General features: G+C 36.7%; 2 protein-coding genes across 9 annotated transcripts in view; both read right to left on the bottom strand.

Annotated features, from left to right (window-relative positions):
• Nucleotides 1–4632: 4632 nt before the first annotated feature.
• LOC115437364 (espin-like protein) lies at nucleotides 4633–6491 on the bottom strand. The gene is made up of 2 exons (XM_030160592.1): nucleotides 6351–6491; nucleotides 4633–6266 (listed from the first exon to the last, which is right to left on the bottom strand). The coding sequence occupies exons 1-2, from the start codon at nucleotides 6489–6491 to the stop codon at nucleotides 4671–4673; spliced, it is 1737 nt and encodes a 578-aa protein (XP_030016452.1). The 3' UTR covers nucleotides 4633–4670.
• Nucleotides 6492–15614: 9123 nt separating this feature from the next.
• Nucleotides 15615–27307, bottom strand: part of kif1ab (kinesin family member 1Ab) — a 41751-nt gene continuing 30058 nt past the window's right edge. For 7 of the 8 annotated variants that reach the window (XM_030159377.1, XM_030159375.1, XM_030159374.1 and 4 more), the window contains 7 exons: nucleotides 26653–26841; nucleotides 26462–26533; nucleotides 25378–25487; nucleotides 24245–24364; nucleotides 21965–22157; nucleotides 21761–21879; nucleotides 15615–18946 (listed from right to left, as the gene is read on the bottom strand). In XM_030159377.1, the coding sequence (XP_030015237.1) occupies nucleotides 18871–18946; nucleotides 21761–21879; nucleotides 21965–22157; nucleotides 24245–24364; nucleotides 25378–25487; nucleotides 26462–26533; nucleotides 26653–26841 (879 nt within the window). In that variant the 3' untranslated portion in view covers nucleotides 15615–18870. Of the gene's footprint in view, nucleotides 18947–21756; nucleotides 21880–21964; nucleotides 22158–24244; nucleotides 24365–25377; nucleotides 25488–26461; nucleotides 26534–26652; nucleotides 26842–27307 lie in introns of those variants that run through there. The other variant, XM_030159380.1, reaches the window with a different exon arrangement.

The raw sequence follows: 27307 nt of genomic DNA on the forward strand, positions 1-27307 counted from the left end.
TTTCTACATGTGCATTATGGATCAGATCTACAAAGACACTAAACACTTAGTAACAGGCAGAAAATAGTTAAAATTGTGCTTAATTTTCTTTAGATGTTTCAGGTTGTTCATATTTGTTCAGGTTATTCACATTTTATTGTTACAGGATAGTTTGTAAATGTAAATATTTTCATAATTTAATGTTAATTTTTGTAGTAAAACAAAGACAAAAATTTGAAGTTGTCATAATTTATAGACATAATGTAATATTTTTTTGACATCAAACCCAGAAGAAACTAGAAGCACTCGGAGAGCGCAGACCTCCGCCGAGGCTGATCAGTGGCCACCCCCGTGGGCCCCCCCACCCCCGATCACTACCAAAATTTAATCATTTCTTCCTTATCCCATTTCCAACAAACCCTGAAAATTTCATCCAAATCTGTCCATAACTTTTTGAGTTATGTTGCACACTAACGGACAGACAAACAAACAAACAAACAGACAAACAAACAAACAAACCCTGGCAAAAACATAACCTCCTTGGCGGAGGTAAATATGGAATCATTATTTTTTGTAGGTTATTTTACTTGAGATCATATTGGTCTGTATGTGGAACCTGAACGATAATGAATCTGTGGAAATTTTGCACTTTGCAAATTCATCCCACGGGCCAGATTGAAACTTTTGGCGGGCCACATTTGGCCCCCAGTCCGCATGTTTGAGACCCCTGTCTTAGGCCAACATTAGGTTTGTTGGTTTACATATGTGTTTCTCATTTTCTGTATTAAGGTCAAATCTGGATACCTGAGAGGTATGTACAGTGTTAAAAACAAAAAAAATTCAGAGAAAAAAATCAGCTTTAAAAAATCAAAGTGGTATTCAGTCTGACCTTCCTTTGCATTTAACATGTCTTTAACCCTTTTGTTCAAACAATATGACATTTTTTGCATTGATTTTCTGATGTTTTATCCCAGATTTCATTCAACACATGTTTCCAACTGTTTGTTCTGCTTCGTCATATAATGTCGGGGATCATACTAAATAGTGACTTTATTTAGTACACATTCATACTGTTGCCTATAAAATTGGGCTGAGTTTGTTTTTGAGGTGAGGCAGATTTATTTGTATATAGAGCTGCAACCGATTAATTGATTAGGTTCTTGAAGCCGATTCAAAAATTCCCAATTTGATTAATCGACTTGAACTGATTGAAGGGGGATATTCCATTGCAGTTTTCCTGAATTGAAGCTTCTTTGTGTGTCACAATAAGCATCCATGTGAAACACAACAGTGGAACCAATCTTTAACAGCAGAGAAATGAAGGAAACAAAGCTTTGATTCAGGAGAATTGTGGTTGAATGATTTTTTTGGATCACTTTAAGTCGATTAATCGGTTGCCGCTCTATTTGTATAGCACAATTCATACACAGGGGAATTCACAGTGCTTTACAAAAATGGGGAAAAAAAGACAGGTTAAAAACACACAATTACAATTAAAACATAATCAATTAAAAAAAAAGAAAAATCAATTAAAATAAAGTAAAAGGTCAGAGTGCAGATAGAACCCTTTCAGTTGTTCTATGCACAGTTAAACAGAACTCATTCACGCTTTCATAACATCTTGTTTGGACTATTGTAATGCTCTCCTTTCAGGATTACCTAAAAAAAGTTTCCGAGTCCTGCAGATGGTGCAAAATGCTGCAGCTCGGGTTCTGACTGGAGCTGGGAAATATGATCATATTACCCCAGTGTTGGCCTCTCTTCACTGGCTTCCATGTCAGGTTCGCGCTGATTTTAAGGTGCTTTTATTGACTTATAAAATTTTAAATGGAGTGGCACCTTCTTACTTGATGGAGCTGGTTAGACTGTATGCACCTTCTCGTGCCCTTCGCTCACAAGGATCTGGCCTCCTGACTGTGCCTAAAGTCAGGAAAAAGACTGTTGGTGAGCGAGCCTTTTCTTTCTGTGCGCCAACACTCTGGAACAGTCTTCCTCTGGACATAAGGCAGGCATGCTCTGTGGATGTTTTTAAAGCAAAGCTCAAGACCCACTTGTTTACTCTGTGTTTTATGTCTTGATTTGTTTTTACTGTTAATGTTTTTAGTTTTTATGTTTTATTGTGATTGATTTTATATCTGCACAGCACTTTGATTGAAAGCACTTTACAAATAAATTATTATTATTATTATTATTATTATTATTATTATTATTATTATTATTATTATTATTATTATTATTATTATTATTATAACTGTTTTCATTCTGGACTTAAACATTGTCAGAGTGGAGGTCTGTCTCACATCATCCGGAAGACTATTCCAGAGTTTAGGTGAATGGAACTGAAACCCAGCTGTTTAGTCCTGACTCTGGGCACCAGCAAAAGACCAGTCCCTGAGGTTCTCAGGGTCCCAGATGGTTCATATGGGACCAACATATCAGAGATGTACTTTGGTGCTAGACCATGGACAGACTTATACCCAAGCAGAGCTGTTTTAAAGTCTATTCTCTGAGCCACAGGAAGCTGGTGCACAGACCTGAGCAAAGGACTAATACGGTCGTACTTCCTGGTTCTAGTCAGGACCCGAGCAGCAGCGTTCTGGATGCACTGCAGCTGTCTGACAGCTCGTTTAGAGAGTCCAGTGAGAAGGCCGTTACAGTAGTCTAACCTACTAAAGATAAATGTATGGATAAGTCTGTCTAAGTCTGGTTTAGACAGTAGACCTTTGACTCTAGCAATGTTTTTGAGATGGTAAAAGGCTGATGATGTTATTGATCTAATGTGGCTGTTAAAGTTTAGGTCTGAGTCCATTGTTACCCCTAGATTTCTAACCTGATTTTTAGCTTTTAACCCATGAAGTCCCAAACATCTACTTGCAACCAGAACCATACTGATCTAAAATGTTTAATAGCTGTTGATCCACTAATCCTATCAATACATATGAATAATTGGTGTAAAATGAAGTTTGTCATCTTTTCATGCTCATCAAATATGACCCATTTGGACATTCAGAGGCTCTGTAGTGAACATGGAAACACTGTCATCTTCTACAGTATTGATTCAGCAGTAAAACCCATGGAGTTGGATCAATGACAGTGGATGGGGACACTGGGTTTTATGTTCAGTTAAGGACTGAAATAGTCACTTTTCTTCAGGTTTCTGTTTTTTATATAATAACCCTCAACTTTAATCAGAATTTTTATGAGCATTTACATGATCAGTAAATTAATTATAGGAAAATACCTGATGTTCACTAAAAAAACCACAAAATACAGAGGATAATATTACAAAAAAATGGAGATAAATCACTAAAGAAAAGTTAAATATTGAGAAAAAAAAAATACTTTGAAACTGCCACAAAAGTAGCTCTAGGTCTTTATGGGTTAAAATATGAGATTCAGGATGACTGCTGACACTATCTTGGATTTTGTGGGCCAAAGACAATGACTTCAGTCTTGTTACACAGACACATTCCTCCTTTTATTCCTATTTTTACACATCAGTAATCACTTTTAACCAAGGGAAATGATTACATACTGAGTCCCAGATATACTTTATTTAACAAGAATAAATCACATCATCACAATCATTTCATGAGAAGATGTACAATATCTTATTCCAGCTTTATGAGCAACAGTGTAGTTCAGTTTTTATGTGTCTTTTAAGGTTGTACACAAATTTCCTGAATTGTCTTGTATTTGAAGAAAAGAGAATGAGAAATAAATATATATACACATTTCAACTCTATAAAAACAGTAAAACCAAAGGTGGCCTAAGACATTTGCATAGTAATGTGTGTGTGTGTGTGTGTGTGTGTGTGTGTTTATATATTGGACTTTTAACATTTAGATGCAGTTGAAAATACTCTATTAATCAAAGGTGTCAGGGCTGATATTTTCCTGCAAAATACAGATGTTTTCCCCCAGAACATATTTTGGCAAATTAAATTTAAAGGTTTACATCAGCTATTTATCGCTGCCTTTTCAGACAGTGTCAAAGAGATATACTGCATCTCCCATAATGCATTGCACTTGTGCCTGTCATTAGAAACTCAGACAGTGGATTAAATACAAAGTTATTCTCCAGTTATTCTTTTTTTTTTTTTTTTTTTTTTTTTTGCTAAAAATGTAAAATATAATCTGAAACTTCATTATAGAAATATCTTAAATAAAGAAACATCTTCATTGATCTTCTTCACCTTTATGTGGCTAAACTCAGTGTCCTCCACAATCACAGAAAATGCATATTTTGACAGACTGAGTAGTTCTCTCTGGGTGAATTGCTGTTGAGCTCCAATAAAACCCTACCTAATGATCAACAACCCACTGAGATGTTAAGATTTAATGGACTCATCCTCAGCAATTCCTGTTATGTAGAAGGTGTATAAAATGTCTCTTTGGCTCTGTTGGGAGATTACAAACATTATAACATGCGGCTTTTGGAAGTATCAGTTTCTACTTGCAGTGGCTTTGGGTCCGTCATATGGAACTTGAGATGAGGGGAGGTGTGGATGTGGACAGGGCAGAATGTGAAGTTGGAGGGTTTTATGTGGAAGTGAGAGTGCTGCAAAAAAAAGCATTTTTTTAATAACAGTGCATCAATAATCCATTCATTCAACAGTATTTTATTTTGCTGCTGTCCATCTGCCAAAAATCAACACATTAACATGTCATTTTCTGCCAAATTGTCCCATTTAACCTTTAGATGAAGGGTCAAAGTCAAACAGCTCTGCCTCCTTCTCTTTCCAGAAAGCAAAGCTGCGATCAATATATTTACAAATGTCTTCGTTGTTGAAACATGAGAAGTCTGTGTCACTCACACACTCATCTGGAGTAGCAGTTTGAACTATTACCTTGGGTACTAATCTGGAGTCCTGCAACAACAGCGGGGATGATGATGATGGGGATGATGATGGGCAGCAGCGTGGTTTCGAGTTACCAAAGAAATGAGCTTTGATGTCCTCAAAACCATCGCTCCACTGTCGCCTTCCGGCCTGAATTTCCTTGAGAACTGCTTTGTGAAAGTCTCTTACTGTTTCCCAGGGGAAACTTCCAACATGGTCAAAAACTTCAAAGCATAAAAGATGCCTCATTTTTCTCTCTTCAGGTGTCAACTGCTGCTCTAAGATGTGAAAGTATCCCAGCATGAATAGATCAAGGGTTAGGCTTTCATAGGTCGCTGCAACACCGTCCACTTCTGGAAGGAATTGCTCTGGGGAGTAAACCACTTGTGTGAAGTCAGAGGGGGGCACACTTGAGTTTTCTGTTTCTTTAAGTTCTAATTTAGTCTTCCAGGAGTTTAACATCCTGTCTACAGCTCCTTTTTGTTGGCAGAACTGAAACATGGAGGTGATTTTCTGCTGTGGTGATGCCGCTGTTGATCTTCCGGACACTCCCTGATGTCCCTGTTTCAGTCTGGCTGTTTTCAACGAAATAGCATATGCGGACTTCTTCCAGTGGCTCAGAAACAGAACCACAATGCGCTCTTTCCTTAAGCTGGTGGTCTCCATCACAGATTTGTTGGGAGTGTTGCAGTGGTTCATTTCACCTGTGTTCAGGTTATTAACAACTACCTGGTTCTTCAACATGTGGCCTTCTTTGAGAATACCAGCGAAGGGGTAAATACCACCAATCTGACTCTCAAAGTTGGATCTAAGACTCCTTACTGATACGCCTGACTGTTGGATCTCCTTTTCTACCCTCTCCCTTCGAGCTCTGCTGTAACTGTTGGTCTCCAGACGATGGCTGAAAGCTGATGCCATCCCTATGTGCGGTATCCTACACCCACTTGAAGTCCCCACATCTGCTCTCATTGTCTCTTGTCTGTCTTGTGTCAAATCCTGGCTTGAATCAATTCCTAATCTGTCTCTTATGCCTTGCAGTCCCTTCATGCCCTCCACCATGCCTTCTACCATCTGTATCTCATGACCTTCTTCTGTGGTTTGGGTCAAATTAGACACAAGCAGCGACATATTCTTGACCATCTCCGAGAAACGACTGCACCACATTTGTAAAGTCAGGCGTCCTTCTGCGTCCATCTCCTGCAGGATTTCTTTGTTCAGGGAAATGTTTACGATAGGGTCGGGTAAAATGGCCCTCAGCTCCTCTGTCAGCCTGGTTAGCTCCAGCTCATAGGCCTGGCAGCGTTTCTGCAGGGAGACGCTCTCGATCTGCTTCTGCAGGTAAATTAAGTCCTCTTCGGTTAGTAGTTCACCAAAAGGCCCCAAAACTGCATTGTGGGTCTGGGAATATCTCCAACCATCTACTGACGAGTAGCCATTAGTCATGTTCTACAAGCAGGACAAAACAACACAAACTTTACACTCATGCACTTATCGTCACATACAAACTGCAGAAGTGTAGATGAAGAGTACCTGTCTCCTCTGCTCCTCTTCATCCTGCAGTCTGACCTGCAGCTGCCGCACCATCACCTGACGCTTCCACTCTGCTATTGGCCGACCACCTTCATCATGAGTGGGAACCAGGGAGTCAATGTCGGCCAGAATCACATCCATAATCGGCACCTCCTCCTGCACCTCCTCAAACTCAGGCCTCTGTCAGTGTGTAACAATGTGTTGGTCATTATCACTGTAGAAGGTAACACTTCATATGAAGGCTAACGTTTACTAATAACCAGTTGCACGTTAATAGGAATATTAGCTCTTTATTTGTCATTGCAAAGCATTTATTGATTCCATATTCTGCAACCATGAGATCATTAACTAACAGTTTCCCCTCAGTAACATCTTAATTACAGCTTAATTAGTTGGAAAATATGGAAGTTACTGTCCCTTAACCCTTTCATGTATACTGGCCACTACAGTGGACATATGTTCTCCAGCTGTTCTCTTATACATTCATGGGTTTTGTTGTTTTAGTTCCATATTAGCTGACACAGTGAGTGGACACATATGCACCATCCCATAATACACTGACATTCATACCATTACTGTCACTTTGCTGTTCTTGATTAACCTGATCTGCAGTAACATGTTTGAGTGTAAATCAATTGCTGATTGTTATTAGACTGTAATTAACAGTTTTGTTTTGTTTTTTACAAAATGTGTGTGGGTTTTTTTTTTTTTTCATATTATCTCCATGAAGTGAGTAATAACTAGTATTAGAGTATGTTAAAATATGTCAAAACATCAGATTAGCACCATGAAAAATGTTTTTATGTCACAGTTTCATAGTAACTACATGTTTCTTTGCTTCAAAAATTAAATGCATGGTGTCCAGCTGAGTGGACATTTGTGCAAATCCATGAAAAATAGGTTCATAAAAAAATTTCAATCACATTTTTTTTCATGCCTAAAGAAGAATAAAAACACTCAAGGAAAAAAATCTTTTAAGCTTAAGCTTCTCATCATTCATACATGAAAGGGTTAATTATAATAATACTCCATGATATGGGTTCAAATTGCCAAACTGAAAGTGTAATAATGTCTGAATAACTTTCAGTCAAGCTGAAAATAGTTGTGGGAATCATTTGGACACCATTACCGCTTTACATTTTGTGCTTTGTTACATAAGAATAGAACATATTTATTAAGTATTAGTAGTGGAGAAAGAGTATCCTGTTATAAAAAACAAAAAATAATACTGTGCAAAGTATTAAGATTGCACAACTTCCTTAATCTCTATTAATAAGAAAAAATTTGAGAGTTACAAATAGCTAGTTTTATAGCTCTAATAGATGTGGAACATGGTCAGAGAGATTATATTGCAATAAAAACAATAACTTATGCTTATCATATTTACATAATAAATTCATGTGTATCATATTTATTAAAAAAGCCTTTTATTTTTACTTATTAATATTTCCGTTACTATAAATTCAGTGGACTTAAGCAATTCTTTACCATTTTTTATGAATGAATTCAGTTAATATACGGTACGAGGAGCTTTGAATCTTTTATATATCTGATTCATAGATACATATTCATGATTTTAACAATTATTAATGTATTAAGTATGTTTTATAGTCGCATTAGCATATGTTTATTAGCTTTACAGGGTGGGGAAGCAAAATTTACAATGAACATTTAGTTGTTTTTTCTCAGCAGGCACTACATCAATTGTTTTGAAACCAAACATATATTGATGTCATAATCATACCTAACACTATTATCCATACCTTTTCAGAAACTTTTGCCCATATGAGTAATCAGGAAAGCAAACGTCAAAGAGTGTGTGATTTGCTGAATGCACTCGTCACACCAAAGGAGATTTCAAAAATAGTTGGAGTGTCCATAAAGACTGTTTATAATGTAAAGAAGAGAATGACTATGAGCAAAACTATTACAAGAAAGTCTGGAAGTGGAGGAAGCAACAAAAAACGTACCAAAGCTTTTATTAAAGCTCTCAAATCCAAAATCCTAAAGGATCCAACCAAATCCATGAGAAAAATGGCAATTGAACTTGAGTTAGACAACAAGACCATTAGAAATGCAGTAAAATATGATTTGAAGTTAAAATCTTACACAAGAACACCAAAACACTTGACAACAGCAACAAATCCAACTTTAGCAATTTTTGGTAATCATGTTTATGTCCGCCTTCTAGCCCAGATCTAAGCCCTCTGGATTCTGCTATTTGGGGCGTTTTAGAACATGCTACCAATAGAACATCACACAGCAATGTCGACTTTCTTAAAGATACTATTAAAGAAGAATGGGAGAAATTGTCACCCGAATATTTGAGGAACACTTGCGCAAGTTTCAGGAAGCCTGTGAAGGCAGTTATTGAGAAAGAAGGAGGACACATAGAATAAAAACATTTTCTATTATGTCAATGTTCTTGTGGCAAATAAATTCTCATGACTTTCAATAAACTAATTGGTCATACACTGTCTTTCAATCCCTGCCTCAAAATATTGTAAATTTTGCTTCCCCACCCTGTATATTGTATATAAAAAAAGTAATTCTTCATCTTTTGTTTGAATACGTGGATTCTGGTAAACCAACACTTTGCATGTAAAGATGCAGTATAGTGGTATAAATATTTACCATAATACAAAAGTATATTCACCAGAGATAACGATATATGCACATTTATGCTAATCAGAAGCTAGGTGATGGTGAATAAAGTGCCCTCTTGTTAAATGTTTTACATAGTCAGAAGGGTTACATTAATTATTTTCTGTTGTTTATCTCAAACACCATGTAGGTTGTAAAAGTCAGGGCAAAATAAATAATTACAATACAGTACATTAAAATTAAATAAGCAACAATTAAAAGGTTTGACGCAGCCAGGTGGTTTTATCTCTCTTGTCTTGTTTCATTTCATCGCCTCGTCACACTGTTTGCTAACCGTCTGCACCAAATACTGATTTCCAATCAGTTCTAAGCAACCATAAATAAGCAGGTGTCAGACACAGACACAACTGTCAATCTTCAGATCCAGAAACATGTCAAAGCAGAATACATCAATATGTCAAGTCAATAAATTACTGAGGGGGTGGAACTCAAGAAAGGGTCATTTATCCAGAATAAATGAGGACACTTGCACATGTAACCTTTCCCTGCTTGTCCTTGGGGCAGTATTAACTGCCTTTATAGTGTGAAAATAATTATGTGCATATCATATGGGTCTAGTGTTGGTCTCCGAGCTTGTGTTTTAACTCACATTTTGTCCAGTGAAAACTGCGGTGAAGCCAGCGTGTCTCAGAGATTTGATCGACTTCATGTGGGATGTCAGTGTGAGATCTCTGTCCGGAGGCTTCAGATAGTTGAACGATGACACCACTGTTAATGTAAAAAAAAAAAAAGGTCAGACATATAGAAGATAACCACTTTTAGATATAATTATTCAACTATTTTCTGTACAGCCCTTCAACATGACCTTGTGATGTCCCTTTCTTGGAATAAGAAAAGGCTGGATAAGTTGGATAAGTTGAGTTTACTTACAAAAATTGAGAAAACTGGTTGCCTTTAAAAATATTAAGTAATAATTAATAAGTACATTTAACTTACATTTTTACTAAGATTTTAATTACTTATCTGGGCTTACAGTCTTGCCCACTGGGAGTAGAGAAAATGTCCGTGGAACTGGTTGACAATAAAACAAAACACTCCTCTCAAGGTTAAAACAAACAATCGTTGATAGCTGACAGCTGCTTAGAACTTTTTGAGTTGTATCTTGAATGATAAGCACGAAAACTCCTATAGCAGCTACTCTTTGAATGAAAGCACTGAGACTGACATGTCGGTGACAGTTTACATCAGGGGTGTCAAACTCATTTTAGTTCAGGGGCCACATGCAGCTTAATATGATCTAAAGTGGGTCGGACCAGTAAAATAATATAAATAATAGCATAATAACTGATAAATAATGTCAACTCCAAAGTTTTTTCTATGTTTTTGAGTGAAAAAAGTCAAATTCTGTCATGAAAATGTTTACATCTACGAACTGTACTTGAACATAACATGAACAAATATGAGCAACCTGAAAATTCTGAAGAAAAATAAGTGCAATTTTAACAATATTACGCCTTAGTTTATCATTTATACATGTACGTTACAACTTACAGATCACAGTGGATCTACAAATAAACAAAACATTTAGTAACAGGCAGAATATTGTTAAAATTCCACATACTTTTATTTAGACATTTCGGGTTGTTCGTATGTGTTCAGGTTTTTCACATTTTTTGTAAAAGGCTAGTCTGTCAACATTTTTGTGTAATCTAATTTTTTCTTTTTTTTTTTTTTTACACTAAAACCAAGAAAATAGTTTGTAGTTTTCATTATTTATAGTTTATTCTGATAGTATTTTACTGGTCTGACCCACTATAGATTGAATCAACCTAAAATGATTTGAACATCCTTGATTGTTAATATCTTCAGTGTAATTTTTGCATTTCACAAATTCATCCCAAGGGCCGGATTGGATACTTTGGCTTTGACTTTGGTTTTGGCCCCCAGGCCACATGTTTGACACCTGTGATTTACATGGTCAAAAGAAAAAGAGGTGTGGCCATAACTAAAACTTATTAATTTAAATCCATCTAACTTAAATTTATTCACATATTCGATGATATCTACAAATGAGTTGAACATACTTTTTTAAGTCTGGGCTCACAGTGTTTTAATTATTTCTGGATAGTTCAGATGGTCTGAACTTATAGGTTACATGAGATACAGAAAATTGTTTTTGGTGACATAAATTAAACAGTTGATTTTTGCGTTAAATATGAAAAGTAAAGAATGTTTTGCTTTACATTTACACACAAGAAAACTCTCAATCCTTTACAAATCATATTATGACAAATGATGATACTTCACTGCTTCTCATTGCATTTGACACAACTGGTTATCATCACCAATCCTCCTGTAATGTTGATGAAATTGCTTGTACATTGTATAACTAAATGAATGCCTCTTTCAGACACATTATAATGTATGTTCCAGGGTTAAACACACCTGAGGAGGCCACCTGTACATGCTGAATGGAGCCTGGGGTGGGTTTTTTTGAAGCCGCTGCAGGGGTCACAGGATGTTGGGCAGGAGGTCGAGGCAGGGGGAGCACCTCCTTCACTGGCTGCTGGGGACACACACACATACACACAGCATGGGGGAGTCACCTTTAAAGGGACAGTTCACCAAATTAAATAGGTTTTACATTTTCTTCAGAGCAAATGGAATCAAACTGATCCCTGTTTTCTGTGCTCTCTACAGCTGCCTTTCCCAAAATGCAACTTAAGTAACTATTACTTAACTTAAGTGACAATTTTTACATCTCTCCACAAGTAAATAAGCTGAATACCATCTCTGTGATCTTTTTTGGTGAACTCATCTTTTCCTCACAGTGGAAGAGTCAGTGAAAATAATAGTGCAGTGGAAGTTCGTAATGAGTTTTTGCAAGTTTGGGTCCAGAGGAGACTGAATGCTCACCTTGCTGCTCTCCATGTCGACTCTGCCCTGGTTATACGATGATTCAAAGCAGCAGATTCTCCTCGTTCTGAAACTGACCACAACCACAAAGTAATGCAACAACAGAAGGAAGATAAAAGCAGCAAAAGGGGGCCCCACCGATGGGGAAATGTGACACAGAAGATCACCAGGAGTGAGTGTTCACAGTAATTTTCTAATAGACTGAGACCCCCCTGATGCAAACACACATGCAAGCACGCACGCACGCACACACACAAACACACACATATATGTTCAGTGTACACAGCACAATCAACAGTCTGTAGTACTTGGAGCAAAAACAAGAAGTGGTGAAACAGGAGCCTGGTCAGTGAATGTAGCGTAGCCCACACAGAGTGCAGGAGAAAGCATGTTTGAGTTTGGAGAGACCTGATATCTTGCTTCAGGTAACCTGACAGATTCACAGGATTTTTTAACAAAGCTCTGTGCCATTTAGTAACCTAAGTACTATGCACTAAACTGGTGTTTTTACTAATTAAATGCATGCCGTAGTAAAAGAGATTAAAGCTTCATACCTTCAGAGTGGCGCCCTTTTAAATGCTTTACATCTAACACTTAAAATCATTTGGGGTTTTTTAAGCCTTAAGTATATCATGAATTTGTTCAATTAATATTGTTAATTATCTAACAACTTCCATGTATTTGTAATTATGGCTAGTAATATGTATAGTTCACATTACTATGATTACATCTATCATAGATAACAGTTTGCTACATATTTTAGAATCCATAAAAGGAGTAAAGCAACAACATGTGACACATATAGAACACATAAAAATGATTTTTTTTTTCATAAATACAAATGTATTTAATCATTCATTCAAAAGTTGTTTGATAAATACAAATATTTTTTAGTATATAGTTCAGTTATATAGTACATTTCTAATTAAATAACATTTCCAAACATCATTACTGAAACAAACACAGTACTTACGATATTTTCATGCAGCGACATCAGCTGTATGAAGGGAAATGAATAGTGAGTGAATGAGCAAAAAATAACTATAGAAGAAAAACATATAAATATAAGGTTGAAAATCCAGGAGGTGTTGCTTCGCTTTACCTGGAAGCAGCTAAAAACACCAAGACTAAGGAGCAGAATCATCTGGATCCAAACCACAGGTGGGGGTCCTTCTTAGTGTGCATAATTAAAGAGGTGGGATAGGGTGACCCACACCTGGAAGTATAGAACGATGACTCTGTGAATGTATGTAGGAGACAACGTACTGTTAGCCTGTGTGGGGGTGAGGGACACTTTTACAACACATGATACATGCCATTTAGTTTATCTCATGATGTACTGTGTCAGATGAAAGTTCGCTGTTGTCTTACTTTTTTATTATAAGTAACAAAGTGAATGAGTGATGCATTCATATTAAACTGCTGCCTAGAGTGAACTGAGAAGTTATTCTGAATGTATAAGTATATGAATGCTTATGTAAAGAAAAGAAAAGAAAAGAAAAGAAAAGAAAAGAAAAGAAAAGAAAAGAAAAGAAAAGAAACTAATTTTTCCTTGACCTTTTGTTTTCAAGTTGTAAGTGAAAAACAGTAAAGACTGATGCAAAAATAGGTATGTTGATTCATAGCCCCATAGAAGAACATTGTTTTTATTTAGTTTCTGAGGCCTATCTTGTTTGAAATGAAATTCTTAATATACAAAATGGCCCCAGAAAAGGCATTGTTTACCTTCTGTTTTCACAGTGAGAAATAAGTGAATAAATCTAATATTGGCTTTTGCAGGGGTTTGATGAGAAATAATAATGTGGTTCAGATTTCAGACTAAATAAAGCAGACTTTAAGACATCTGATGACTTCAAGAATGTAAGTCTATGCTAAATACTATGACTTTAATTGTAAAAACAACTAAATACAGTATCTTCTTCTGAACATGTGATGTATGTCATGTTTTCTCAGATGCTCAGATCTACGGTGGGTTCATATTTACAAGTCACCAGGTTTTTGTGATACAGAATTTTCCATGCATAATTTGGTTTAATGTTCGTGATGTAATGAAAGTTGGTATAAAACAGCCCTGTTAACATGACCAGACGTCTCAAACTGCTGAAGTGGGCTTTAACCCCATTGTCTGACAGAAGACCGCCGCCCCTCACTCAGTCCAGAGCCTTTGTGTCAACCACAGTATTTCTGCCTCTGTTATTAGAGGATTAGCCTGACTGGCCCTGCTCCAGCTGAGCACATGGTGAGTGCATAATCAATAATGGAAGGCTGTGCAATTGGTGCAGAACAACCTCATACAGGCAAGCATGAGCACAAACTGTCAGAACAGACACATAAAGACCATTCAGTTACATAATATTAGAGGTTTATTGTGTTCTTCTCTCTCGTCAGGTCCATGTTGTTTCTCTTTGCTAAACATGTTGAGGTTGAGCAGAACAAGTGCTCTGTTATCTCATATTTGGACATGAAAAGGGATGAGAAAGGCTTTGGATTTAGAATACAATGGATTTGTGTGGACTATTAATTTCTCATGTGCTTTTATGTCGGTGCTTGAACGGCCTATGTCTCCTCTGAGGCTCTTTCCATGGTTTCTTCCATTTTTTCTTCTCCCTTAACGGTGTTTTCAGGGGAGTCTTTCCTTCCTTGAACTAAGGGTCAAATGAAAGCGGTTGTTTTATGTTGTGCAGACCTTGAAGTCTCCTAAGGCAAAATTGTGATTTGTGATATTTGGATGTAAATAAAATCAACCTGTTTTTCAGACAGTTTATTTTACGCATGAACATCATTCTCATGTGCGTATGCAGTGACCTATATTTTCATATTTTATTGGGATTTTCTGTTTTTAACGCTATAACGGCAAACGTATCATATTTGATACATGAGTTTTGAAGCCCTCTACATGATCAGTGCGATATTTGTTTGTCTTGAAAAACCTGATGTATACAATTGAGTACATACAAAACACAGATAATCCACCAGGGGGGAGGAATTCATTCACCAGAGGCCATTAATGACAAGACTGTCATTAATGAGGAAGGAGGCAGAACTTTGCCAGTTTTGAAAAGGAATTACCAATTTGTTTGACATGTCTGTTTTATGTTATGTTTCTTTGTTCAAAAATAATAATATTTGAGCATTGAGACCCGATGTATCAAATATGATACAAAATATGATGGAAATTGATAGTTGAAAAAACTTTTTTTTGATTGTTCAGAAGGACCAATAAACGCTCCAGTTTCAAAGAACTGGAATTTTCTGTCAATGATTTAATGGTTTAGGCTTTACAGGGTTAAATGACTTTTACTGTTAATCCAGCTGAATTGTTTCTTTCATGTAAGATGGTTTATCGTAATATTGAAACTACACACAGTGTGTTATGGTGGTGCAGTGAACACTGTCACTTCACACAAACAAGGTCTGGGGAGTGAAGTTTGCATGATTTCCCCATGTGTTTGTTTTGTCCAGGTAACCAGTTTCCTCATGTACTCCCAAAGCAGGCTCTGTAATAGGATAATGAGTCACTCTGAATTGCTTGTAGGTGTAAATGGTTGTCTCTTTGTATTAGACCTGTGATGAACTACAACAGACCCATATGTCAGCCCACAGTCCTACAGTGGATGGAGAAGTTACATAAAATGAATGACGAAAATTATGCTGAACTGTACATATCATACATTTTAACATTGAATCTATTATTATTTATTATTATTTACAATGACAGCTCAAAACATCACACTTAGCTGCTGCTTAAGTTTCAACACTCATTTATTTATTCGCCTTATTTTTTTCTTGACAACTTTTGTTACGTGTCCACAGACATGAGAAAGAACTCCAGAACACTCAAAAGATAAACGTGAGCACTGAGATTAAGATTTCATCACAGGCTGGGGCCTGTTTCTGTTTCTGTCAAGCAGCGCAGAGCTCCGAGTGCAGACTTGGGATCAACGACCCGGTCCGTGTCAACCACCTCGACCACACTGAGCTGAAATGTGCAAAACTGAACCCAGATCAGCACTCGTAACGCTTCAAGTGACACTTGACAAAGCAGCAGGCCAGTTTCTTATCATCATGGTATAGAGAGGAAGAGAGAGTTAATATCATCTGTGTGATGAGACCCAACACAGAAATCTCCATTTATATACAAGACAGAGCCAAGAGGAAGGTTTCCAGTTAGTCATTACAAGGATCATGGATGATAATACTTTACAAGTAGCACTTCAGGGGGGGAAAGCTGTTGTCATTAGCAAGCGGTAAGGCAGGAGAGAGGGACAGAGGCAAAATCAGTACAGTAGAAGAGAAGAGGACCTGCATGCTTCGATCCAAAGCTATGACAGTTAAAAAGCAGCCAAATATAAAATAATCAACTCATTTGCCTTTCAACAATTATTGGCCAATGCACTATAACTGTCTCACAAAGTATTTTTTAAACGTGATACCCTTGGGCTGGAAGCATTGTAAGTCATCTGCTAGTTGTGAAAAAAAAAAAAAAAAATCTATGTAATTCGGTGCAGTGGTTTGATTGCTGAAGCAAAAATGGCACCGGAATATAATCTTCTCCTCCCTTCATATCTTACTGTTAAACTCACCAGTCTTTTCCTTACATTCTTTAAACATGAGCATAGAAAATCATAAAAAATAAAAATGCTTTGTACATAATATGAACTTAAATAAACAGTGCAATATATTGTAGAAACATAATCCATCTGTCAGGACTCAAATAAATAAAACTTTCCATTTTGTCTTCTGTTCCAGCAGGCAACTCACAGATTTTATCTACAAGCATTTTATAACACAAACAGAAAGAGAATACACCAAGATGACCCAAAACATTCAGATGTCATCAATATTGCATTACACATTCATTTTACAAGGACACACACACACAAAAAAGCACAACCAAAAAGCCCTAACATCACATTTAAAACATAACTTTGGGTTTGCTTTGTAATATTTAGATAAAGCAGATTTTCTCAGTATCAAGCTGCATTGCTCAGCAGGTTGGCTGGCCTGTGGCTTACAGTCCTGCATACTAAATCTCCACTCATCATAACCAGTTAGAAAACAAGAGGAAATAGGAAAGACAAATTGGCTGGTTGGCCAAGTCTTAAACCTATGATTGAAACCACTTAAATCTATTAAAATGAAAAAGCACAAAACAAAGCCTCATATTTTCACTTAAACAAAAGTGAGGCAGGGCTTTTTTTATTCAATTTACCACTCTGATAAAGTGATTAAATTATTTTCACACCAGTTTTGGGTCATCCTGGTACAGTGTAGACAGGTACAAACAATTATAAACCATCCTTGAACATAAATGCCATAATAACACCGAGCTTTACTTGTTTCTGTCACAAGCGTCAGGCAGTCAAATATCTAGCAGCTACAGTACAAAAAGCAAGGAGGGAAATTGCTTTTAAGTAATGAGAGAGACGCTGTACTGTACCGTTACAAACTACATAACATCAGTGATAATACTCACTCTCCAAAACGTTAAGAACATAGATCAATCAATATAAAAAAGATAACATCTACTTTTTCCTCTACGTGAAAGCTTCAGTTTGTAACTAAATGCTATGGTGACGATAAGACGGTGATATATATATATATATATAGATACACGAGAAAGAAGAGACAGAGGTGAAGAAAGGGAGGCACTATCCGGTGCATGGACAACACACTTGCCCACTCAAAGCAATTGCTCTCATAACGACTGGAGGTCCACGATCTCTTACAACTTTCCATTTAGCTACTAGAGGAGCAAAGACTTAAACAGTAAACTCATAAAATGCAATGCAGCAACTCTGCTCGCCCATAACGGACACAATAAGTGCTTTGTCAACTGAAAGAACAGGTCCGTTCATCATGTAAAACATCTTAAGTCAATTTAGGTTGACTACTTAAGCTCATTTTCTAATATTCTGCAATGTCTGGTAACACAACTGCACAGTGGAAACAAGTGAAACAAGGAAACAATGCTTTGGTTAAAAACAACTGAGTAAATGATACAACACATTAACTCAATACAATAAAGTGCCATGCAACAAAACTGGTCGGTGGTCCTGTCACAAATAATAATGCAGAAATCCTACAAGAGCAACAATAAATAAGTTTATCCGTTTTATATACACACACACACACACACGTTGGATTATGTAAAAAATACAGAAACGGAGGCGAGAACACGAGTTACATTTTTGACAGTGGATTATTTTTGCCAATGTACTCAGTTTTCAGAGAAAGCAGTTAAAAAATTACACAGACACAGGTACGACAACTTTTACCCTTAAGTCCTAGCAATTCCCTCATGCTACTTTTATGTTAAAATGACGAGCTGTCTGGTTGCTATCTGAAACCTCTGCAGTGAAACAAATACTCTATGCTGTAGAGCACCAAGCCATTACAAACTGAGGTAACGGTAGATGATGGATGTAGGAGGAATGCGGCGCTATTATCCCTGCACTTAACACACTTGTGCACAGAGAAACATCTGGTTTGATGGCAACAAGCCAGATGTTTTCATTTTCCACCTCCACTGATGGCATTGTTTAGGAATACATGGATGGTTGGTCTACAACTGGGCCTTATGAAGGAGGGACTCATCAACTGTTTACCACTATATTTCTACAGGAAAAGATCTACATGTACATGAAAACCTAAGACTAATCCGAGCTATAGTCCCGTAGCCCAGCAGAGGAGCGTTCCTTAACAGGTTTTGGGTGGTTAGTTTGTCTTATGTGTTCTTCTAAGGGTTAAGGAGGGAGCACACCATGCAGGGGTTTAAGGTGGCTACTGAGAGCGACTGCAAAAAGAGAGATATGACGGTTTTCTTGGGTTTCAGGATGAGCAATCACGTGATGTTTGGGACTGGGGCTGGACTCGTCATATACAAGGTTATTTAAATGATTTTATGTACGAGTTTGTATATGTTCATTAGAGCAGGATGGTAAGTTGTGGAGCTTTAAGATTGGATTGTTTTGCTTTTGTTTGAAGTTTTCCACCAGTTTCACATCCTCTGAGCAGACGGCACAGACTGGACCGACTGGACAGACTGGATCGACTTTCTTCTCGACAGTTTTGACCTAAGAACGACACAAAAAAGAAGAGAGAAGGGAAATGTAAGCATTGTGTTTGTAATGTTTATGTGCTGTACTCCTTATCACACAGATATTGCAACACAGTACTGTAAATATGCAGCTAAATAAATGACAGACTCTGATTTTGGAAATACTTTCTTAATATACAGTCACAGAAAAAATTATTAGACCATCAAAAGTCAACAAAAACAATGATTATACAATCAAGTACTAACTCCTGTGTGTATCATGTGACTAAAACAGACAGAAAAGAAAACACGGGATGCCTAAAACCACTGTTTTTGTCAGTACAATGCCATAGCCAATGATGTAAGAATTAAAGTGATTTTGGTTATTATCAAGAAAACATGGAAAATGTCTACACATAAGCTCTTAAATTAAACTCTTATGAGCTATTTTTTGTTGTTATCATGATATTTGTCCAAACAAATGTACCTTTAGTTGTACCAGGCATTAAAATGAACAAGAAATTGAAGAAAACAAGGGGTGGTCTTATACTTTTTTTCCGCGACCATATAGTGTGTGAAGAAAATGAAAAAGGAACAATCTTGTTTTTGCTGATATCAGCCAATATCAGTATCAACATGCAAGTCTTTTCACCAATGGCAGCAAAAGATACTTATCTAAAATGTTATATTAAAGAATTTTTCATATATTTTTATGTTTCAGTCTATGTCCATTCAAAAATAATGTGACGGAGGGCTGAAATGCCTTAAAATAGTAACTATTTTTTATCCTTAAGAGCGATTAACAACAGGAACAAGAAAGTAAAGAAACAGAAAATAACACTGGTATGATGTTATCTTAAAATTAGTATCGATAAAGACAAGAATTTTGCGATCTGTGCATCCCTAGTCTTTTTCAAGGGAAGAATTCAAGTAACATGCAGGATTTAGAAGGTATAAATCATAGGCCCTTGTTATAACAATTCAGATTATTCAGTTGCTTTAGAGAAGATGGGGGATTAAAATATGAGAGCGTCCATTTTGCAGCCACACACTGCAGTACTGAAATGCTCAATTCCAGTATCGTTTAAATGTTGACTTTTATTTTAATGTGTTCATGCCCTGATGATAAGACACACAGTATTTAACCAAAGAGGCTTTTTAACAAACACATCACTTTATATTTGTGACAATAATGAGCCATTTTCAGCTGAAAATGTGCAGCTCACAGAGATGTTGTTCAGCTGTATTTGGGATGAATCACTGCAGAAAGGAGCTCAACAAACTCTGCAGAACAGGCTGTTTGAAAAGGACCAATCAAACAAAATGTATTTGACAGATTGCCTGAAAACTCAGGATTGAAATGGGGCTACTGGATCAAGATTGAGATGCCTAATAAAATAGGAATGTTCTGGTTGAATGGTCGTCTTTTGTCTGCCTGATAATCAGCACCTGTTGCTCTAAATCAGGAAATAAACACTGTTATCAAAAGCTATATATAAGAGAAATTGGACATAGTAATTGGGGTATCACTTTCTGTGTACAGTTGCAAAACAGAGGGTGGGTCACATTATAATGCCCCCTTCTGTACAGAAGACACTGAAAGATCCATTTTTCTTTTTTTAAAGGAAACACCTAATATACTTTGCATGTTGCTATTTTTCTTATCCTGCAGTCTTCTTGAAAAATAAAAAAAATAGATGCCCTGTATAAGGGAGTTCAGATTTACCTACTTGTACTAATCAGTGAAGAAGTAGTCATCTCTGTATGTATATTCAAAGTATTGACGAGTGAATCATAACTGAAGTGAATCATGAAGCCAGTGAAGATTCACACCTCTAAAAAATACTGCATCTCATTTTCTGGAAGCATATTATCTAACAGATTGCATATTTACTAATCGTCACCTGATATACTTGGCTGCACATTCATACCAATTAAAGAAAAATGTTTGAGAGACTGAAAGTTGTTTGTTTTACTGATTGGATGTAAAAAAAAAACAAAACAAAAAAAAAACAGAGCCTCTGCCTAAATGACTTTCTATAAGTCTATATGTTTTAATGCATGAATAAAAATAAACTGTGATTTACCAGTGCTGTTTGTAATATATAACACTGGTCTACAAGGAAATTCCTACTGAATAAAAATAATGAATTTTTACCACATGAGAGTCACTGATAAAGAAAAATCAAGTAAAAAATGCTGGTTGGCTGAACTTTCCAAGATACAGCCTTGGGTCAAAATGTGAAATTCAAGAATTAACGAGAGAATGGGTTTGACTCAAAAGGAATATTTGTCTCAGAGCTACAAGATCTACTTCAAAACACTGTCTGCACATTAGAATACATTCACTTTACAGGTTCTGTTTAATGGAAGATTTATAAAACTATTATATAAATGTACATAAACCAATATATATGTGTAATAACACTTAATCATATACCTTGAAAACATCAGCAAACCGGCACTTTTGTCATTTATTTTCCAATTAATCTTATTAAAATATGTAACATTTAGCACATTTAATCTCTGAACCAAATCATTTCTAAAAAAAATTGTAGACCAGTGTAATCTACTTGAATATTTAAAATAATGATATAAGCTGAGTTCGAAAGAGCAGCAAAATTGTTCAGAACCAGCAATTTATGCACAAATCCATTCTTTTATGATAATAGATTAAGGCCTATTGAGAACTGGGTCGCTATCATTTGTCATTTCTAAAAAGTAGGTCCAGAGAAACAAAGCTTGGGAAACACTGGTCTAGGAAATTAGAAAATAATACAGTTCAGACTTTACCACATTTATATTTTGAAGCTGATTTGACAGCTTTTGCTTGAGGGTGGAATTGACTTACCTGATGGTACCAGCTAAGAGAGGGTTAAAAGCGTACAGCCAGTCATGCATCTCTTTGTCATTGGTGGCCTGGAGCAGTATCCCACGATGCTCGGTGCACACAGCAAACGTGTTAGGGGTCTGGAGACATAAAGGTAACTTAAATTCATCCTCATGCATGGTAATATTGTTTGTTCATTTAATAATATTAGAAAAAGACTCATACCCGCAGTAGGGTCTGTTTGTCTTCGCTGTATTCCACCTTAGCAGATGACAGGTTGATGACGGCTCTCTCCACGCTGTCCCTCTCACTGCGGTACAGGTAGACGTAGGGCCGCCGCACCACCACGTAGCGCTTCACCCAGCCGCTGGTGTGGGGCTCCAGGAAGTGTAGGTAGCCTTTCTTTGACACGATAGGGCTGCAGATAAAAACACATGAATAAGAAAAAGGATCATATGAATGAATATCCAAAAATCAAGGAATTTTGGAGAGAAGTTAGAGGTATGTTACTAGGGCTGTGTATTGGCAAGAACCTGGTGATACGATACATATCACAATACTAAGATCTCGATACAATATATCATGATATATCATGATACTGTTAAAACGGCAATTTTTTGTTTGTTTCTTTTTTTATATATGATTATTTCCTTGAAGAATTTAATTACACCAGAAATACGCACATATACTAAACACATTTTTATTTGATCAGAACAGGATCTAATGCTACATCGCAAAATGTTCCTGTGTTCACACTTAAATTATGTTTTATAGACATTACAGTTTAAGATCCTGTTCAAATTTTCATATTCTATTAGTTCATAACTAACATCATTACATTATTTTTGTGCAATCCCAACAAAGGAATGAACATTATTTAATAAAAGAGTATTAAATAATAATAAATAAAATAGAAATAAAAAAGAAAAACAAAATAACAAAAATGAACCTCCACAATTTCTGCATTTGCATAAATACCTAAAATATCAATACAGTACTTTTTAATATCGATACAGTACTGTGAAATGAAATATCACGATATATTGCAGAACCGATATTTTCTTACACCCCTATATGTTACAGGAGATTTTATCAGTGAAACTAGTGCTGGAACCCCAAGTTTTTTATAGTGGAATTATACCCTGAAGAAATTAACGTAAATCGCTATGAGAAAATCCTCATAAACCTGGAAATATTACAAGCAAAGAGAGTGGCCGCTCTGTCATGGAAAGAAATGGTTAAACCGAGCAGAGCAAAACGACTCAAAGAATTGTCTTTATGTTTACCACTTGAAAATATCACATACACTTTAAAAGACAAACAAGACACTTTTGAAAAAGTGTGGGGCCGTTTCATTAATTAAGAACAAAGATTTGACTTATCTGTTGTGGGTATCTGGTACATCCTAATTATTCCCCGTACAGGTCCACAATCATATGCTGTATTCTGACAATTCTACTCATCATCTGGAAGAACTATCATAGATTCAAGCATTCATTTTAAATGTGTCTTTTGTTTGTTTTTTTGAATGTTTATATGTTTCTATTTTGTATATATAGCCTGTAAAAATCTCAATCTCGATATAATATATAAAAATGAATGAATATGCCTCACAAACCCTCTTCCTCTGATAGAAAGAAAGAGCTTGCAGGGTTTTCTGACAAAAACTTTAAACCTTTATAGTCTCATATTTCCAGACAATGTATGTTAGACATCTGAGTACAGATTTATTATTTTGTAACGTAAACAATCTAAATGTTATGTGTTAGATGTTATATGTTAATATAATGCCATATAATAGCTGTATATCTTAGGCAATATAATTATCTAGTTTCCCATTACTTTACCTGTGGTTTTTCTTGTTTAAGCTGATTCAGTTTCTTTTAATTTCAGTTAACATTTAACACTTCTACCGTTTTATTGAATTGCCTCTATTAGCTTTCCTCAAGTGTCTTGTTGTAATTCAAATTATTTTTTTTTATTATGTTTTGTTATCACGGCTGCGTTCTGAATTTTTAGGATATATTTACCTCAGTATATTCCCAGATTAAATAATTGTTGCTTTTGTAAATCCATATACTGTATCTTACAACTGTCACCTCCCCAATGATGACGTTAAACAATTTTACACCTTTCTGTTTTCATTTGGGATCCTTAACCAACTAGGTTTTGTTGTCAACCCAGTGCTTGGAAAATCTGCATTCACCCATGGCCGAGGCTGCTACGTCCATACTTTTACACAGAAGGTTGTATTATGTTCAGGTATCTCTACATAAGAGTGTGTCTATGGTCAGACACCACACTTGCTGGTATGACTGATTTATTCAAAGAAATTCTGAATGTTAAATTTTAGAGAACAGAAAAAAAAAAAACAATAGGAATGACTATAAAAAAAAAAATCAAAACATTTCCCTTCCACACTGTGTAGCAACCCTGTAAATACGTAACTTTACCTACATAAAGTGATTTCAGACATATTCATCTGCAAAGTGAGTGTGATCTGACCTGACGCGGATCTCCTGTATGTCAGGAACAAACGTGCATCCCCTGAGGGTTTTCTTTCTGTCCACAGGGCTGTAAGGGTCCAGATCTGGAGTGGACGCTCCTGAACTGGGCTCAGTGTGTCTTTAAATTATCAAGAAAACAACAAAAACACAATTTTAATGTGACAACAAAGGTGGAAATGTTCACTTGACTAATAATACTTTCACTCAGTCACTTGAGATTATTATATTTCCACAGAAAGCAGAAAGGTACATGTGTGAGAATGCAAGTATACATAAGTTTAGTATTTTTTTTTGTATAGTTGTGTACCAGAATTTCTAAACACTTGAAATGCATCCCATGGAACAATAAAGTCAATTATGAGGAGTAAGTGTAAAAAAAACTTTGCATGTGTTGAGCACCATCCTTCACGTGAGAAGGAATAATTCAAAAAACAACACATCAGATTACAACTCATACTAAATACTCTTGTCACACACAGTGGTGCAGACAGCTTTAAAGGAGTGATATGTTGCTTTTTTTTAAAAACAATACATTTCCTTGTGGTCTACATAAACTGTAAATGCTATGCTTGGGTCTGAATTCTTCATTAATTCAACTCCACACGTCCATTTTCAACACTATTTCTGACTAATGACACGAGAAAGGTGGTTTTGAGTGCTGGCACTTTAAATGCAAATGAACCACTTCACACCCCACCCCCTCCAGGTTGCTCTGCTGCTCTGTCCTATTCAGCCACTTGTGTTCGTTAATACAACCATCAACTGAACATTTCAGGTAATTGGCTCAAAGTTTGGACATATTTTCAGTTTTTACTACAACCGCTGCTGCTGACAAACAATTATGTCGTACTCGGAGAAATGTTCGTCGGAAGTCTTGAACATATATGTGCAAATGTCGTGACGTAACTAGTTATAGACGTAACAAATTAAGCAGGAATTAAAATGGGTTGTAGAAATCCACACGATTTGTTGCCAAAATGAATATAAAGATAGCTTTGCAGCACCTGGAGGCTTCAAATTCAAACTTTTTGAACTATTAGGGTCCAAATACACAAATAAATGTACCAAAGACTAATAAAAGTGGGTTTAGCAGAATATGACCCCTTTAAGTGAATAGATGCAGTTACACACCTGATGTCATAGTGTCCCTCGATCAGTGAGGGGCATGTGGAGGACGGAGTGAGCGAGCTCAGAGCAGAGGAGGACGAATCTCTCATTAGCGATGCCGACATCTCCGAAAGCTAAAACACATACACGCACACACGCATCACACGTGGACAAACACACAAACACACACACACAAGACCGAACAGAAGGACGAATACAGATACAGACAAAACAAACCAGCAAACAATTGAGCACGTACAACACAGACATGCATTCAGAGAACACTTCAATCAGACGATGTGTATTTTTTCTAGCATTGTATTGTAGACCATCTCTGAACAACACAAATCCTTATCATGTCTAAGAGCCCCTTGCTGATTAACATGTTAAAAAGGACATGCAGGAGTAACAGTAGGGAAAAGGAAGCCTTGCAGTTTCTAAACAGGTGGGAAAGTGATGGATGAAGGTTTAAGAAGAGGAAAGTAAATATGTATTAAGGAGGAAAGTGTGGGTGCATGTGTGTTTTAGGCAGAAGACTTGGGTCAATAGGATGAAGAAGTCATCTGGAATGTACAGGGCCTGTCAAAACTCTGGAAATCCCTATTTTTTTTAGCATTTTTGAGAGACACATCATGTTCCTATTTTTCAGATTTTGAGCATTTATTAGTGCATGTATTCACTATATATCACTTGGTCAAAATGAATCTTCATAGTGTTAATTGACACAGCTTATTGTATATAAATACTAGTAACATGCGTGTGTCTCTCAAAAACTATACAATAGTGGGTGTTTCCAAACTTTTGACAGTACTGTGTATGATGTATTTACGCAGACTGAGGAAGAACACTGCATTTTTTATAAAATAACCCAGGTCCACTGTTGTTAATACGACAAAAAAACATAAGATGAACTGACTTTTGGGCCAATTAACACCACAAATGTCTTAAGGAAATGTTAAAAAGAAAAGCAATCTGTACAGGAGAAATGAAAGAATGCTGAAAATGTAAAGTGGAGGAGAGAGGGGCTTGAAAACTTTGTAAATTTACAAAGGGCTGCAGGTTCACAAGGATTAACGGGCCGGGTTAGAGGGCCTAGGCTGGGGCTCACCTTGCTCTCACTGGCACTGCTGCTCACCTGGCTGTACTCCCTGTTGAAGGTGTGCATCAGCAGACGCAGACACTGCAAGCGACAAGAGAGTAGAAACAAGCTTTTAGATGATGTAAGAAATTCAAACAAAAGCTAAGAAAGCTAAACACTGAGATGAAGATGATCAGGAGGTGCTGTAGCCTAGCAGTCACCTTGGCAGCCAGCTCCCTCTGCCTCTGGTTGGGGCTCTCAGGGACAGGGCTGCTGCCAGGACTGTGGCTCAGGACAGGACTCTTTGCAAAGTCGCTGATATCATTGTTCTTGTAGAGCGCGTCCTGTCCAGCCTGAAGAGTGGCCTCCAGCTTCTCCCTCAGTAGCAGGTAATGTCTGGTCTTCTCCACCTGAACACAAAAGATCAAGCAATGTTGTCATGTAGCTCAGCAGACATTTACTGTCAAAAAGTGACTCATATGTCACCTATTCTGCTAAACTCAGGGGTGGACAATCCTGGTCCTTGAGGGCCGGTATCCTGCATATTTTAGATGCTTCCCTCTTCCGACACACCTGGTTCACATGATAAGCCCATCATCAAGCTCTGCAGAAGCCTGATAATGACCTTCAGGTGTGTTGGAAGAGGGAAACATCTAAAACATGCAGGATACCGGCCCTCGAGGACCAGGATTGCCCACCCCTGTACTAATAGATAATGAAAATATTGCACTACGGGTAAAAGCTGGGCATTCCAAACCTTATGTTTCATCTAAAATATGATACTATCTGTGTGCATTGTGCAATAAAAAGGTCCCTGTCAGTGTTTTACTATTATATCTGATGTTTTGGATTCAACCTACTGCTGCATTTGAACTA

This window comes from Sphaeramia orbicularis, chromosome 17 (genome assembly GCF_902148855.1).
Source record: "Sphaeramia orbicularis chromosome 17, fSphaOr1.1, whole genome shotgun sequence".
NCBI classification, from domain to species: Eukaryota; Metazoa; Chordata; class Actinopteri; order Kurtiformes; family Apogonidae; genus Sphaeramia; species Sphaeramia orbicularis.

What these genes read in the sequence shown, in the direction of transcription:
- LOC115437364 (XM_030160592.1), bottom strand. Translation starts at nt 6,491, where the DNA reads ATGGATGTGATTCTGGCCGACATTGACTCCCTGGTTCCCACTCATGAT. An exon ending in AAGAGGAGCAGAGGAGACAG is followed by an intron (nt 6,267 to 6,350) that starts GTACTCTTCATC and finishes TCCTGCTTGTAG; the next exon opens with AACATGACTAATGGCTACTC.